The 17,238-nt window shown below is 50.5% G+C and overlaps 1 protein-coding gene across 1 annotated transcript; it reads right to left on the bottom strand.

Moving 5' to 3' along the window:
* Nucleotides 1-5,183: 5,183 nt before the first annotated feature.
* Nucleotides 5,184-10,052, bottom strand: Mvb12a (multivesicular body subunit 12A). The gene is made up of 9 exons (XM_034521040.2): nucleotides 9,880-10,052; nucleotides 9,700-9,798; nucleotides 9,430-9,526; nucleotides 7,687-7,813; nucleotides 7,354-7,473; nucleotides 7,164-7,270; nucleotides 6,164-6,225; nucleotides 5,566-5,622; nucleotides 5,184-5,434 (listed from the first exon to the last, which is right to left on the bottom strand). Exons 1-9 carry the CDS (start codon nucleotides 9,961-9,963, stop codon nucleotides 5,372-5,374), a joined length of 816 nt encoding a protein of 271 aa, XP_034376931.1. The 5' UTR covers nucleotides 9,964-10,052; the 3' UTR covers nucleotides 5,184-5,371.
* Between the last annotated feature and the right edge of the window lie 7,186 nt (nucleotides 10,053-17,238).

Here is a 17,238-nt window from a genome sequence, read left to right as displayed (position 1 = left end):
CCACCATGCCTGGCTACGTCCCCCTCCATGCCTCTAACAGGCTCACCTCACAGAGCCATCAGGGAGAGTCTGCAGCTGGTTGGCCAAGGAAGGAGGATCTCTGCAAGTTCTAGCCCAGCCTAGGCTACACAGTGAGACCCTGCCTGAACAAAGTAGCCTGTGCTGACCAGGCATGGTACTATAGATTTGTGATCGCAGGAGCAGGAGGATTGCTGTGTGTCCACAGACTGGGCAGTATAAGCTGTCATCCAGCCCTTGAGAGGCTAAGGCAGAATCAGGCAGGAATTCAAAGTCACAGTTGGGTATATAGTGAGTTTGAGGCCAGCCTGGGCTACATGAGACTCAAACAGAAAAAAAAAAGTGATGTAGAGCCTCTGGCTACATGAGATAGGAACAGAGGACATCTCATCACTAAGGTGGGGAAACATGCACAGTTAAAGCACTGCTTACTATGGGCGTGCAGTAGGCTGCAGACTTGATGGGGTTGGCCATATACTCTGTATGGATCCCTGGCCGTAGCCATGCAGAGCTCTGTGTCCCAGGCAGGCCCAGTGGGACCCCAGTACCAACCTAGAGCCCTTTCCCAGCCACCAGAATTGAAGGTTCTGGTCATGGTGTGTGGTTTAGGACAGACTGGTTCCTCCTGACTTAAGGGCAAGCGCAGGTCACAGGAGGCCTCCAGTTACCTGAAAGTGCTCTGAAAAGTGATCCCGAGTGGTTTCGGGGCAGCTGGGAAGATGACCAGGGAGAACAAATAGCTTTTGCTTGGGAGTGAGATCAGATTTGGTGGCTGGCGCCACAGCAGCCAAGGCGGGACCTGGCAGCCCAGGTAGGGGCAAGCAGATCCCTGGTATCCAGGGTGGCTTAGTGGCACCCCTGAGTGTTCTCATTGACTGCCTTCAAAGCTCAGCTGTCCAGGCTCAACACAGGATCAGAGTTCTCAACTGCAGGGATATCTGGAAGGTGCATAATAAACACATTCAGGGCATGAGCTAACAGATACATTTTTTAAGGCTTAAAGTCCCCCCCCCCCCCCCCCCCCCCCCCCCCCGAGCTTGAAGCTGTATGTACTTTTGCTCTCTCTTTAGGCTGGGACTTGTGCTCTCGTTCACTCCCTTTCAAACTCACACATTCACTCTATGTGTTCTTTTTCTGCTTCCACACACACACACACGCCATACTCACACACATACCTCACATTCTCTCTTACACACACAAACTCTCACACACACACTCCACACTCTCTCCTCACTCATTCTCCACACCATTCATTCTACACTCACCTGATGTGCACCTCACTCTCCTGCCTTTTTCTTGCCCCAGTGTTTATTGATACTCCAAAGCAGGTACAAAAAAAAGACATTGTATAATCACTGCCAAGTCAAATTCAAAAGAATGACCACATCCCACAAAGAATCAAGAATTACGGTTGTTCCCCAAAGTTTCAAGCTCTCCCTATTCCCAGGCCTGTGGCCAAAATAATAATAATTATACACTTATCATTATTTAAACTTTAACTTTTAACTTATTATACTTCAGAGCTCAGAGGCCCGAGGTGAGCTACTTGCATTTTCCTGTGAAGCTCTAATGATAAATGACATGGGCAAAGCTGCCAGGCAGTGGCCAGAAGAGTCAAGTTGACCCTTAACTCAGCAGTTCTGCTTTCTGCTTCTGCACATTGCACACACTGACTCTCCCAAGGGTCCCAGTGTTTTGACTTAGTTTTACTAGGATATGATTGTATGCATTCTCTACTTGCTTATCCAGGAACCACTCTCAAATGTTGTGCAAAACTTATTGCATAACTTCAATAGTTTTTTTTCCCTTTTTCAGAGTCCCAATGTTGGCTCTGTTTCATTTTCTAATAATCTCTTCAAATTCTCTGCAAGTCAAGCATTAGTCTGGAACTCCGTTGTGCAGTAATTGCATTGTCTCCCAGATGAGGACGCACAGCATGCGCCTGGGCCATTAGGACTGTGCTGTGCCGTCCCCCTAGGCCTCAATTTTCAATTGTTTAAGAATCATTACATCAAGGAACATCTAGTTTCACAGAATTCACCAGAGTAGGAGGAGAAAGAAATACAAAAGTCAGATATAATAGAATAATTATGCACACCAAAGGCTAACTGAAAAGCAGCCACACACACATGAAATCTGTACAGCCGTTGTCCACGGCTAAGGTCAGGAGAAATGGGAAGAACTGTTTTTTACAAAGAGCTGCTGCAGGTTATTGAGAGGTCTCCATCGCGGCCTGCTGCGGGCAGTCCCTGTCGTGGTGTGCTGTCCCCAGCACTTAGCTAGGCTCCTCGGACATCCTCTTGACCCAGTCTTGAGCAGCCTATGCCCACCTGGTGCAGCAGCTGCCATCTTCCTCAGGATGGCTATGACTCCTCAAGATGACCAGAGTGGGGAGGATCATTCAACACTCGCCTGAGAGTGCCCCCCCCCCCAGGATCATTCAACACTTGCCTGAGAGCCCCTCCCCCATGCTTTTCCCCTAATCCCACAGCTGTGGTCTGGAGGCAAGTGGGGGACCCCCCATCCTTCGCTACACAGCTAGGGGGTCATCAGCCCCACTGGCTACCATTTCCCAGTATTGTGACTATGTTGGGGTCCTCCATACCCGTTACCATGACATCTTGCTCTGTAAGCCTAGTGAACTTACTGGGTCACCAAGGTGAACTTTGCTAGAATTTTTTCTTGTTGGCATCCTAGCTGAGGGAATCCTTTGAACATCTTTGGAACTCTGGGCAATCCACCTGCCTCAGCGGTACTCTTCAGTAGGGTAGCAAGGCACCTGCCCTCCTGAAATATCTGCATGTGTTTGGCTGAAGTCGTGAATATTCAAACCTCCTGGCAGGCTCCTGGACACCTGTGACCTCCCTGTGAGCCTGGACTGAGCTGGCAGCCATTTTGTAAGCACATGTCCTCTATGCTGTCCACACAGGGCTGGCTCTCCCATTTGGGCTCTTTTTTCTTTATTTTTAAAATTATTTTTACTTATTTGCTTTTTTTTTAAGACAAGGTCTTTCTACCAAGCCCTGGGGGGGGGGGGGGTTGTTCCTGAAACTATGTATATCAGACTATCCTTTAACACACACGGAACCATATAGACCAGGCTATCCTTTAACTCACAGATCCACCTATTCTGACTAACAAGAGCTGGGATTAAAGGTGTGTGCCATTACACTAGCCTATCTTTTTACTTTTGAGACAGGCTCTCCTGTAGCACAGGCTAGCCTACTGTAGTCAAGGAGGACATTGCAATTCTGATCCTCTTGCCTCCATCTCCCAAGTGTCTCTATCTTCACACTCTGCCCACTGAACAGCAGACCCTACCAGTTTGCTGCCGCCAGCCCTCCATCCTGCCCTCTGTAGTTCTAAAGCACAAAGACTCTGCAAAGGCCTCCAATGTCAGACAAAACCTGAGGCTTATTTCCAAAGGTGCCTTAAGTCGGCAGAGGTCTGGTTACAGATACGGGGAAAACAACAGGCCCTGTGGGCAGCTGCAGGCTTATGTCTCCCCTCAGCCGCTCACCTGCCAGGCTGCCTCAGGAGTCTGTTAATCTTGAAATCGGACAGAGAAGCACTAAGCATGGTCTTTGTTCAGAAAAAGAAAAACAAAGGTAGATGGAAGGGGTAAGAACAGATGAGGGACTGGAGGGTGGCTCAGCCCTCAGGGCCACCTCTGCTATTCTAGAGCATCCCAGTGTGCACACCCACACCCAGTGTGCACACCCACACCCAGTGTGCACAGCTGCCTGTAACAGCAGCTCCACACCAGTGCCTTCTTCCGGCCCTCAAGGGCTCCAGCTTACATGTGCACATAGATAGACATACACATAAAAATTAAATTCCATGCCAGGCAGTGGTGGTACACACTTTAATCCCAGCACCTAGGAGACAGAGGCAGAGTTTCAGGCCAGCCTGGTATACAGAGCAAGTTGCAAGACAGAGCCACACAGAGAAATCCTCTCAAAACAAAACACCAAAAACAAACAAACAAAAAAAATGTAATTCAAATAAAGCTCTAGCCCCTGGGCATAGGGGCTGTTCTTACACCAGGGTTTGCAGCTGTCCCTACAGATAGCTTGTGTGCACGCCACGTGCTGCTCACAGCCCACCTCACACAACTGTCAGGTACAGCTTGGTCTGTAAGTACTGTCAGTCTCCAGGACTTGTAAGCAAAGGGAGGATCCTTATTTCTGTGAGGGAACTCCACGTGTAAATCAAGATGTCTCTAAAGAGGGCTAGTGACATGGCTCAGCAGGGAAAGGTGCTTGCAGCCAAGCCTGACAATCTGAGTTCAAACCCCAAGACCTACATGGTGGAAGGTGTTGTATGGACCCATCTAGGGAGATGTTGCGCAGTTAGGGAGCTACCCACAGACCAAAGCACCAACACCAACTTGGCGAACCACTGAGTTTTACTGAGGTTACTTACAGGAGTAGAAATGACTCCAAGACAGCTCTGTCTCCATTTTATAGGACCACCCAGCAGGGTGATGGCTCACAGAGGGGACCTGGAGCTTACTGCACAGTGCTGACAGCAACTCTCAGCAGTCTTTACTGCTTATACATGCTTGGGGGAGGGGGGGCATGGCCTAGTGCACCTAGCCAGTTTTAGGGACATCCTGAGGCACCACTTCCCACAAACAAAAGTTAATAGGTTCATGGTCATCCTGGATAAGCTACATGAAACCAACTTCCAGAAAACTCCAAAATTTAAAAATTAAACTAACTAACTAAAGCGGAGGCCACAGCCCAGCTGCCCAGTGCACACCTGGCTGTGTCTCAGCTCAGTGCCTGGCAGCAAACATTCTTAGCTTTCATGCCCAGCACTGTATAAACCAAGTGTGACAGAGCTCACCTGCAACCCCAGGAAGACCAGGGCTTTAAGATCACCTTAGGCTATGTAGTGGGTTTTCAGCCAGCCTGGGCTACTTGAGACCCTATATAAATAACATACAGGTCTTACACAGAACATGAGTTCAGTACTCAGCTTCCATGTCAGAGGACTCTCCTGAGACTCCAGCTCCAGGAAATTCAATGCTTTCTTCTGGCCTCCAAGAGCACCAATACACACACACACACACACACACACACACACGCATGCAGATACACACATACATATATGTAATTCAAAATATATCTTAAAAGAAAGAAAACAAAAGACTCCACACAGTGGATCCCAGGTAGCATTTACTGCTGGTGCATATGTGGCCTCTAGAAGCAGACTTCTGACAAAAGAAGGCCATTGCTCTGTACCACCAGGCAAGAGACCCTCTGTGCAAGTAGCCGGTCTGAGAGGCTGGGTGTCAATCAGCAATGTCTGTGAGGCAGGTGGCTGCCAGGTGGCACCTGCGGCTGGCCTATGAGACGCTGGGAGGCAGGCGTGCAGCTGCGGTCTTCTCCACCACGAAGCCATAGTTATACTGAGGAGCAGAGGGGGGCGGGGGTAAAGGAGGGTCTGGGGCCTTGGGGGGGGCATTGGGAATGACTGAGGAGTGGGGGCAGACTAGGGCACGGGGTTGGGTCCCAGCAACTCATGCACCCCTGTACCTACCTCCTTCTCAATGTCTGCCAGTGATTTAATCGTCAGGTCCCCAAAGGCAGACAGGTTCTAACAGACAGAAGTGAGAATGTGAGGCCTGAGTCCCACTGAATTATAGTGTGTACACACACACACACACACACACACTCACATTCACCAAGGTCTGTCTATGATGTCATAGGATAACTCCCAGGAGTTGGTCTCTCCTGCTACGTGGGACCCACAGACTGAAGAAGGTCAGGCTCAGTGGTGAGTGCCTTTACTGACTGAGCCACCTCTTCAGGCATGCCTCAACTTCCCAGATGGGGCTCAAGTAGCCCAGGCTGGCCTCAAACTCATGTGAGCTACAACTCCCAGCTCTGGCACCTGAGTACTGGGATGTCCTGAGTGCACCATCATGCTTGCCCCTAATGCTCCCAGTTTTTGGACTGGTCCCACAGATGCTAGCCCTCAGTCTAACCCACTTCCCACATGCCTGCTCTGAGACTCCTCGGCCTCTAGTCTCCCAATCACATCATGGCCACTGTACCAGTCACACGGAAGCAGGAGTGTCACAGCCTCTTGAACAGCGGCTGACTAGAGCCCAGATCACGGGACACTGCTGACTTACCAAAGGTCCACAGCTCTTGCCCTCGAATCTCGGGTGCAGGGTAAAGGGAACCCCATCCATGGCTGCAACAAAAGAACCCAGGGAGGCTGAGAAGAACCCATAGCCTGTGGCTTCTCGAGTGACCCTGACCACCTAGGGAGCACAGGCTGATCCTCATTAGAGCTGTCCTGACTGCCCGTAAAGTGACCCCGAGATCGGGCCGTTGGCTGTGGTCCCTCATGGAAGAATGGGTGAGGAGGTCGCCGGACTCTCCTGAGAGATGACCCCACCCCCTTGCTCCTGCTGACTTCCAACCACTGTATGTCACTCTTCCTTAATCACACGTGACCCGCTCAAGTCCACAGAGTGTGGAAAGGTCCCTTTAGGTGACCCGTCTATGTAGCTATGGGCTTGTCAGCCCTGTGGGATGAGATTTTCTGGTACTAAGGCTGCCTCTGGGTCCCACACAATTCTGGAACTCACCTATGAACTGCAAATCCAAGCCCTAGTACCCTTAAGTGGGCTCTCACAGCCCTGGTCTGCCGGTGGTGCCCCACTGCTGTTAAGTGTGTCAATGTCACGCATGAAAAGCATCTCACAACACGCCCTGATTCTGCCCTGAGCACCTGCAGAGCATGAGGTCCCAGTCGCCCCCTCCACAGCCACCAAGGGGGGAAAATACAGTCTGGGGCCTTGAGAGACAGCTCAGCAGTTAATGGCACTGGCTGCTCTTGCAGAGGACCTGGGTTCAGGTCCTATGGCAACTCATAATCCTTTTTAACCTGGTCCAGGGCTCCAGCGCCCTCTTCTGGCCTCCCAGGGCCATGCCCACACATGGAGCACAAACACACAGGCAAAACACCCATACATATAAAATAAAAATAAATCTTAAAACCAAATGCTTGTTAGGGCAGGCCAAGGAACGTCCGCATTTCAGTCCGTGTCTTCCCAGGGCATGGGCTTGGAAGAACCCCAGAGTCCACCTTCCACCCCAGATTTAGTTTCTCCACTCTGTGCTCACCTGAGATGCCATAGAGACTGGATGCCTCATAGATGGAGTCGTTCCTCCGTAGAGTTGAAGCCCGAGAGCCCAGCCTGGACAGTGTCCGCTCTGGGTGGCAGCCTTTGCTGGGGAGCATGGTACAGTGACTTCAGTCAGGCCTGAAGTCTTCCTCCTGGCCCACCTGCCCATGGGGGTGCCTGCGCCTCACCTGGGCTCTTTGGGTGGATCCAGTGAGAGACCTCGCATGCCCTGGCTGAGCGTGCGGGGCTTGGGCACCGGTCGTGGGGCTTTGGACTTCTTGCACCAGATGGCAAAGCCACCAATGTCCCTGGAGTAAGGGAAGGAGAGGAGGGCATTTGTGCCCTTCGCAGCCTCTCCAGGTGGCCACCATTTGGGGGTATTTTTCTTTCAGCATCTCACTCTCATGCCAATCAGTATACTGACCACCGGGCCCATGAGATGCCATCCCCACAAGCAAAGATGCAGGTAAAATCAGGACGCAATATGGCAGGGACAGGAGCTGGGACAGGTGCTCACCTACCCTACTCGCAGGTATCCGGGCACGGTCTTGGTCTTCCCACTCAGCTTCACATCACTCACGACCATGTCAGCTGTCCCCAGGGGCATCAGCTTCACACACATGCGTTTCTTTTTGGACACAGAGGCCTCTGGGAGTGGGGGCAGGGAGTAAGAGGGGAGTGGAGCACCAGAATGAGAGCACCAGAAGATGCTCACCAGTACTGCGTAGGGACAACACTGTCAGGAACCACATGGGGAGCTGGTTAAATCATAAATGGTATAGTCGTAGTAGATTCAATAACTGTTTTTGGAATCAGTGAAACAGATGGACATTTGACATAAATATTTGAAGGGGGACTGTGAAATCAACAGTGGAATATCTATTTTAGCACCCCAACCTCACTTTTCCTGGTCCTAAAACCCAAGGGGTCACAGAACTCCTCTAAAAAAACAAAAACAAAACAAAACAAAAACAAAAACAACCACTACAGCTGTTGTGTGTGCTCCATGAGGTCAGGAGGGCTATTTTCTATTATGTACATATATTTGTGTTTGTGAGACAATCCCATGTATACTATATAGCCCCAAATTACTATGTAGTCAAGGATGACCCTGAATTTCCAATATTGCCTCAACCTCTTGAGTCTGTTGGTGTGGTGCTGGAGATGAAGCCGGGCTTTGTGCACTCTAGGTGACAACTCTGCTAACTCAGACAATAGCCAGCCCTGGCTTTTTTTTTTTTTTTTTTTTTTGACAGGATCTCACTCTGTAGTTGATGCTGCCCTGAAATTCACCACATAGCCCAAACTGGCTCTGAACTGAAAGCAATCCTCCTGCCTCAGCCTCTCAAGTGCTGGGATAAAGAACAGCAGTCCCCACACCTTGCAGATTAGAAGGGGCTGGTCATGATGGCTCATGCCCATGAATCCTGAAGGAGAGGACTAAAGTTCCAGCCAGCCAGGGCTACACATTGAGACCCTGTCCACCCCCAAACCAATTAAACACCAAGTCAAGAGACAGCTGGAAAAGGAGGACAGGAGAATTTGTGTAAGCCTCCTCTGTCTGCACACTGACCTGACCCTCTGCTCGGCAGCCTGCCAGCGGTCACTAAAGACACCGAGAGAACCAAGCACCATCGGGGAGGCGGGCAGCTGGGTCAGGCAGGGGAGAAGGGAGAGGGGAGGCTGAGCTATGCAGAGAGCAAGGAAAGCCAGCTCCAGGCGGACACGCTGTGCAAGAGCCTGGAAAGGAAAAGAGAATGGCCAGGAGGACTTGCTCTGCCACAGAAGCAGAGGGCAAGCAGCAGTGATGAGTGTCAGTGGGGAAGGTGGGTGGGTATGCCAAAGACATCTGGAGTTGTTGTTGTTTCTTTAGGGGCAGGATTTCATGTAGCCCAGGCTAGTGACAGGTGTGTCCCATATGCTCAAACCCAGGCTAATGACAGGTGTGTCCCACTATGCTCAAATTCTTAGGAAAGGCTGAGGCAAGGTCTCACTCTGTAGCCCAGGCTGGATACTAACTCGGAGCCTCAGCCTGAGTGCTAAGACAGGTATTTGTCAATTATTTAATTTTGGAGTAGTGGGTTGAGACAAGGCCTCACTCTGTAGCCTAGGCTGGCCTTGAACTCCCCCACCATCCTCCTGCTTCAGCCTCCCGAGTTCTGCATTTACAGGTTGTGCCTCCCTGCCCAGCTAGGTCCTATTCCAGACATATACCAGACAGCCGTTCCCTGTGCCTGTCGCTGTCCCATGCCCACGGATCTTACTGGTATCCTGAGGGTCGTTGACTGTAGAGAAGCCTGACGGCAGGGGGCCCTTGTCCATCACGATCTGCAGGTCCACTACCACATTGTCCTGAGGGTTCTGGGGCACGAAAGGGGGCAGGTAGAAGGGGGCAGTCAGCGGGGAGGGGGAAAGGTCAACGGTGAGAGCGGTAAGGGTCGGAGAGAGTTGGAGGAGGGTCGAGGATGTCCGCAGGCAGGGCGAAGGGCAAGGCGAAGGGCAGGGCAGGGCAGGCTCAGGCGGCTCGTGCTCACCTCCGGGGTGCCCAGTGTGCTCAGACACAGGAAGTAGCCGGCTTTCTGCGCGAAGCCTCGGCCGAAGCTGGCAGTCGCGCCCTCCACGGTGCAGGTGATCTGCGGGTCGCACAGGTCAGCGGGCTTCGTCCCCTCCCTGGTTCTTCCCCGCAACCCTTGCGCCTCCCCAACACCACTCACCGCGCTGAAACCCGGCGGAGGCGGCACCGAGGCCGACGACCAAACCAGGCCGGCAAGCGGCGGCGAGTCAGTCCCGGGATCCATCCTCCCTGCGAGTTCAGAAGGCAGCTAACGCCCTCGGAGGTCCCGGAACCTTGGACTACAACTCCCAGAACACCTTTGAAAGTGCGACGTAAAGCAGCTGTACGCATGCGCAGGCCCTGCTGACCACTCCAAATTAACCGTAGAAACCCGCCCTCTGGACGCTTGAGAGACGTTTGCGGAAAAATGATTAGAACTCCCGCCCGTAAATCACTACCCAGTGGCTGGAGGGAGCGTTCAACTTCCGGACGGGACTACACTCCCCAGAATGCCGTGCGGCATCACCCTCTGACTCCTGCTTTTGCAAGGAAATTTAACTGTTCTGGAGAGGAGGCCAGGTAATTATAGCCTGTCATTTCAAGGACTTCAAGAAGCACATTCCCGATGGTGAAAAAAAAACATGCGAGATAGTTACTGACAACCAGTCTAATTAAGTCAATTAAAACTACACGAGTCTTTTAATAATAGCCGCACAAAAAGTAGCCAAAGTTCAGGGGTACAGCTTTTTTAAAAGCAAAACACATAAGAATCCCAATTAGCATCAGGGTCCTGGAGTAACCTTGTAACATCTGTCTTTTCTGCACAGATTGGCAATATTTTCCAGACACAGGACAATTATTTATGATTTGCACTTCCTCTAGTTATTTTAGTTTTAGGTTTTAGCTTGCACAAACATTGGGGTTAATACATCTGGACATGGTCAAGGTCACGGACAGCCCCTTAACTGTTGCCACGGCAGGTGTGGCTATTAATGGGTGGGAGGGAGACTGAGAGTGTCTAGGCAGGCACAAAACAGTCAGAACAAGATCATGATACCTTAATCACTTCAACAGGCACAAATTTGAGGTCCACCTGGGCTACAAGATACCCTTCTTTAAACAGACTACAAACAAACAAACCCCAACAAAACAAAAACAAGAAATATATACTTTAGATATTGGCAAAAAGGGAAATAAACCAAAAAAGGAGAAAAAATGAGGAGAAAGAAGAAGTTTGAAACACTTTCAGTTCTAAGATTTTGACCAAAGAAATCATTGTGGCTATGCAGCTGTTGACTTAAATAACAAATAATATAAACCTGATGATAGCCAGTTCACAGCAAATTATGGGTTTTTGTTGTTGTTTTGGTTATTTTTGTTTGGTTGGTTGGTTGATTTTTGAGCAGGGTCTCTCAGGTAGTCTGAATATCCTAGAACTCACTATGTAGACCAGGCTAGTCTGCAACTCACAGAGATCTACCTGCCTCTGTAAGCTTTACGGTTCTTTTAGAGGAAGGGACCATGTTGGACCTGAAAGTCTCAACTCCAAGACACAAAATGTACAGAGACTCGGAGACCCAGATTGATGCAATCAGCAAGAGGAATCTTTATTCTGACTCGTCAGGGTCACTTCACTCTCGCAGGAGGAAGAACCCTGAATTTCTGAAGCACACACTTTTTATACTTTAGCATAGGCAGACTTTAGCAGTAGCAAAACTTGTTTAAACCTAGTTGGACACTTTGCTTAGCCTTTAAACTTATTGGCCACACTCACTCAGGCAATTATTTCTGGTGGGCTATGTTTATCTAGGGCTGTGAAGAACACAGCTGGTTACTAATCAGTACATCCTGTGGTTTTTCTCTGGATAGTTTTTAACTCTCTCCCTGCTATCAGGAACAGCCTGACCATCGAGGTGGCTGTGTCTCTAAAAGCCCTCTCTGTTTCCTTGGTTGTTGTGGCAAATTTGTCAGGGTGGCCTCACAGCCGTTTTTTCTACAGGCCTGCACATAGACTGCGGAGCTTCCCATCTACTATGCAGACACTCCCTCCAGGCCCTGACCCTCACCCTGGTGCATGCTTTCATTTATGTATTGTTGGACCCAAAGATCCAAAACCGGGGGACACGCTCCTGCAGAAACACTCACAGACAGGGGGTTCAAAAACATGAGGTTTAATGATAACCAGTGCACTGGGGCTCCCTCGCACACAGACAAGAGGAACCCTGAGCCAAAGCTGGGAGCAGTTTTTATACAGAGTTCACGAAGACAACCACAAAGGCTGACCTTCCCAGGTCTGGTCTCTAGGTGACTCAGATTTGCACATTATTTTTATGACAATGAGTGTGTCCATTTGCCCAGGTTTACCAAATTAAGGGCCCAGCTTCCTGACCACCTCCCATCCTGGGCCCCTCTCCTGGAATGTGTCTTTCTGCTCTGTGCCTTCCCCACCCGCAGGTGGGTTCTTTCCCAGTGGTCTGAGGCATGTAAATCAGCCTCTCCCTTCTTCCTCTGAATGTTAATCCAGCAAGTGTCCTCTGACTAAGGAATGTTCCCCTCGCCGCAGGGCAGTGGTGGCGCACGCCTTTAATCCCAGCACTTGGGAAGCAGAGGCAGGCAGATTTCTGAGTTTGAGGCCAGCCTGGTCTACAGAGTGAGTTCCAGGACAGCCAGGACTACACAGAGAAACCCTGTCTCGAAAAACAAACAAACAAACAAACAAAAAAGGAATGTGCCCCTCCTGGGATGTGTCCTGGGACAGTGGAATTCTTTCAATTTTAAGTTAGAACTGAGACCTGAAATCCTACAGTATTTGTTACTATTTTTAACATTGGTTTTATTGATTTTTTGTGAATTTCACATCATGTACCCAATCCTGTGGTTCCTTGTTTCACCTCGCCCCACAGTTTGGTGGGAAATGTCCCTTGAGCAGACAGAGTACAGAGGTGCTAGACTGCATTTACCCTGTGCCGCTGTAGGGTGCTGGGCTCGAGGGAAGCGACAATACACTGCTCTGGGTGGGACAAAGGGGGCCCTCAGGCCTGCAGGGAGGTCTGACTGGAGATTCTCACACTCCTGGACATCCAGATGCAACTGGAAGTCATGGAAAAACAAAGAATGGAGAATTGGGGCCCATGGGCCTGTGATGAAGAGCCCAGCTCACTGGCAGAAGTCCTTAGCTTAGTTGTCTGGGAGTGCAGGAACCTTCTGTGGGAGACTTAGAGGGCTGCAGCTCTGTAGACAAAGGCCTTCTCTGTTGTAGGAAGCTGACCTGACAGACCTGATGGCTGGAAGGCACCGCAGGTCTGTGCCGCCGCTTCAAAGCTGCTACCCGTTTTCTGTCAGCTTGAAAAGTGGCGGCACCTCCGCTGCTTCAAAGCAGCTACCCGTTTTTTCTTACAGCACAGCCGCCGACTCAAAGCGGCTGCCCGTTTCTGCTCTCAGCGCCACTGACTAAAAGCGGCTGTGGCTGCCAGCCGAGAGGAGCAGCCCCCCAGCCTCAAAAGCGGCTGACAGGCTGACATTTGCCCATCAGCCGCTGAGGCAACGATCCAAGATGGCTGCTACTCAAGGCTTTCAGGTAGAACTATCAGTGCACTGCGCATGCATGCACTTAGGAACTTGACTCCAGCCCCTCCCAAACGGGGCATGCAAATGAGGTACAACTAGGGTACTACGAACCTGGCCAATCACCCCCGCCCGGGCGGGGTATGCTAATGAGTATGCTAATGAGTCATTGCAAATTGACCAATCGGACACCTCCATGTGCTTTGCCACGCCCAGGGCTGGGGGTATATAAGTAGCCCATTCTGAGCATTCCAGTCAGTCTCTCCCAGAAACCTAAAAGAGCGCTTCCAATAAAGGCTGTTGAGAAGAATCCGGTTTGTCGCGTCTTCCTTGCTGGACAAGTGGGGTGTGACACTCTGTGCTCCCCATCGCAGTTCTTGAAGAAAGAAACAGTCCTTGGTTCCACACTGTTTATTGACTACTCGTCATGGAAAATGGGTGCATCCCACCCTCAGGGTGGACCAGGGATTCAATACCTTGTGCAGGAAGGAGTGTCCAGGAAGGGAAGCTGATTGGCTAAACCCAGGGCCTCTAGATACCTCATTAGCATAGAGAACTCTGTTCCGATCTGCAGGACCACAGCTCATGTTACCTATGTGAGAAGTGTGGCACGTATTACAGGCCAGGAATCTGGTAGGGATCAGGGAGCCGCCTACCATCTTAGATGGGTGCCTGGGTGCCGGGGACTCTGAACTTGCTCAACCTTACCAAGTTTCCTGTCACGGTCCCAGTCCCACAAATCCCACTCATCTCCCCATTTCTTCATATCTGCCCTCCACCCTTGCAACCTTTCCACTAAGAGAAAATAAGAACAAAAAACAAACATCTTGTGGAAACCGCAGTGTGTCACAGTGTGTCTGTCACACAGTATACCCTTTTGTCCACACTTCTTTGCCTTTAACCGTTCGTTGCAATGGGTCATTAGTCTGATTCGAGGCCTCTGGCATCTGTAGTTATCAATCCTGGCTCCTCACCAGGACTTCTCTCAGATCTCCTGTTGTTGCCCTGTGAGTGACATGAAGGTCCTGTAGCATTGGATCTATGCTCCCGCAGCTCAGCGATGGGGTAGATGTTGGGGTGGGCCAACCCAAAGCCCTGGACCTGGGCCTGGGAAGTATCTGAGCTGCTCAGCCTGCCAAGTCTCCTGCACCCTCACCACCAAGGTGAGCTCTCCAGCACTCTCCCTAACTGGCCCATCCAAAGCTGCAGCTGGCAAGCGGGCAGGGCCGGCTCTCCTGCACTCATACCCTCAGGAGCCAGCTCACTATCGCCCCCTACCACTAAGGCCAGTTCTACTGCGCTGCCCAGAAGTGGGAGAGGGGCCCACTCTATAATGCTGTGGCAGCAAGGGGCGGGCCAGCTCTCCAACTCTCCTTATCCTAGGGTCAGCTCAGCATAGCACTTAGATAACAATATGGTCACAGGCAGCAGCCCAAACCAAGGGTATCCTCATGGTTTTTAGTGGTAACATGAGCCAAGGACCCAGACCAGATGGTGTGGCCTTCGGCAGCAGCATGGGCTGGGACTCCCCATGGCCTTAGGTGGTGGGGCTGGCAGCTCACACCAGGCTGTTCTTCTCCACTCTCCTGTTTCTAGCTCTGCTTCTTTCTCTCTTCAACTCTCCACCACACATTTGTTCATCATAGTGGCTCCTTACAGGCAGGCCACGTCGTTGGCAGGCTTCTAGGTGTCTTCTGGCCAACATTGCTGGCATGGTGGGCAGGCCTCTTTATTTGTTACCTTTGAAAAGTTCATTTTGTTTATTTTTGGGGCTAGAGAGATGGCTCAGTGGTTAAGAGCACTGCCTGCTCTTGCAGAGGACCCAGGGTCAATCCCTAGCATCTATATGACAGTTCCAAGGGATCCTACACCCTCTTCTGGCCTCCACAGGCACCTGCATGTACATGGGACACAGACAAGCTTACAGGCAAAATAGTCAACCATATGAAATAAAATAAATCTAAAACAAATTCAAGTGTATTGTGTGTGTGTGTGTGCACATAGCACACCTTCTCTCCTACTACCTATAGGTTCTGGAGATGGAGCCCAGGGAATCAAGCTTAGTTGCTATTGTGAGGTCTACACCGGGGAAGACTGCTCAGACACAGTTTAAGCCAGTAGAATGCCTTTATTAGCTGACTGGTGACTACACTGCGTGTTTGGGATCCTAGTATAGATCTGAGCCTTTCTCAGGGTGAGCTTTTAATCATAAAACCATGTCCTGTGTTGACATACTTCAGTTAACAAGAACAGTTAGTCAGAATTGAAAGTATAAAAGCCAGAAAGCAAGGTTAGCACATTCAGAGGTTTTCCCAGAACTATGGACTCTGATGGATCAGGCCTTTGTTTTCATTCTGGCAGACGGTGCTGTGTATGTGCTGAGACCAAATGGTACTTCCATCATGGAGTCAGTTGTGCTAGGGTCTGGAAGTCACTGCGGTGGCAAGCTCCTTTCCCCTCAGAGCTGTTTCATACAGTGCTTCAATATGTATCAGAGGCTGGCCCTGAACTCCAGATCCTCCTCTGTTAGCCTCCTAAGCAGCTGGGATTGAGGCAGGCCAGAAAGAGAAAATCTTAGAGCTATGAAAACAGAGGAACCCCTAACCCAGGAGGCTTCCCCCTCCAGACTGTTACCTGCCGTTCTCTAGGACTCTGACCAGGATCCCCAGCCCCTGGGAAATCCTGTGCTAACCCTGCCCAGCCCCAGCAGCTCCTGTGTAACCTCATCACCTCAGAACCCCATCCAAGCCTCCTCCCAAGCCAACTCACATACCCCTCTTATCAAAAGAGGGTGAATGGGGGCTGCGGAGGTGGCTCCGTGGTAAAGAGCTTAAACTGCTTTAGCAGAAAACCTGAGTTTGCTTCCTGGAAACCAGCTCCAGGAATCCAGCGCCCTCTTCTGGCCTCCACAGGCACGTTCTCCCATGCCTAATCCACAGGCAGACATACTCACATAAAATCTAGATGGGCAATGGTGGCACACGCCTTTAATCCCAGCATTTAGGAAACAGATCAGGAGGATGTGTGAGTTCAAGGCCAGCCTGGTCTACAGAGTGAGTTTCAGGACAGTCAAAAGTGCACACACAAAAAAAAAACCCCTGCCTCAAAACCCCAAAATGAGTAAGTATAAAAAATAAGAATAAATATTTTTAAAATGCAGAAGCAAGCAGGGTTTGGTGGCCCACACCTTTAATCCCAGCACTTGGGAAGCAGAAGCAGGTGGATCCCTTTGAGTTGAAGGCTAGCCTGGTCTACATACCAGCCAGAGCTACATAATGAGACCTGTATCAAAAATAAACAGATCTATTGAAGAAAAACAAATGTCCCTTCATCCCGAGTGTTGGCATTTAGTCTAGGCTCCACCCCACAGTTACCTGGCAACAGGCAGGTGTACCTTACTCACTATAAAAGGGGCTGTTTGGCCCCTCCTCTCTCTCTCCTTCTCTTGATCTTGCTCCCTTACTTTCTTTCTCCTCTCTCCCCATTCCTCTCCCCCTCTCTCCACCTGCTCATGGCCAGCCTCTCCTCTTCTCTTCTCTCTCTCTCTCTCTCTCTCTCTCTCTCTCTCTCTCTCTCTCCCCCATCTCTACTACCCCCTCAACTCCCCTCCCCATACTCTGAATAAACTCTATTCCATACTATAACATCATGTGGCTGGTCCCTCAGGGGAAGGAATGCCTCAGCATGGGCCCACAGAGGTACCCCCTTCCCCACACCATACCATCCCACACCATACCATGCCCCCCCCAAACCATACCATACCACTCCCCAACATATCCCTGGCTTCTTTTTCCTTTTATAAAACACAACACTGTGTTCATTACACAAGCTGGTCTTCATAAGGACAGAAAACGTAATCTCTCCATACACTAGTGCTGACTTTGGCCACACAGTTTCAGTCCTAAAGAGGAAGAACCCTTGACTGAACATGGTCTGCCCTGTATGTTCTCAGCAA

This window comes from Arvicanthis niloticus, chromosome 16, assembly GCF_011762505.2.
Source record: "Arvicanthis niloticus isolate mArvNil1 chromosome 16, mArvNil1.pat.X, whole genome shotgun sequence".
Taxonomy (NCBI): domain Eukaryota; kingdom Metazoa; phylum Chordata; class Mammalia; order Rodentia; family Muridae; genus Arvicanthis; species Arvicanthis niloticus.
This window is presented reverse-complemented; position numbering and strand designations above follow the sequence as displayed.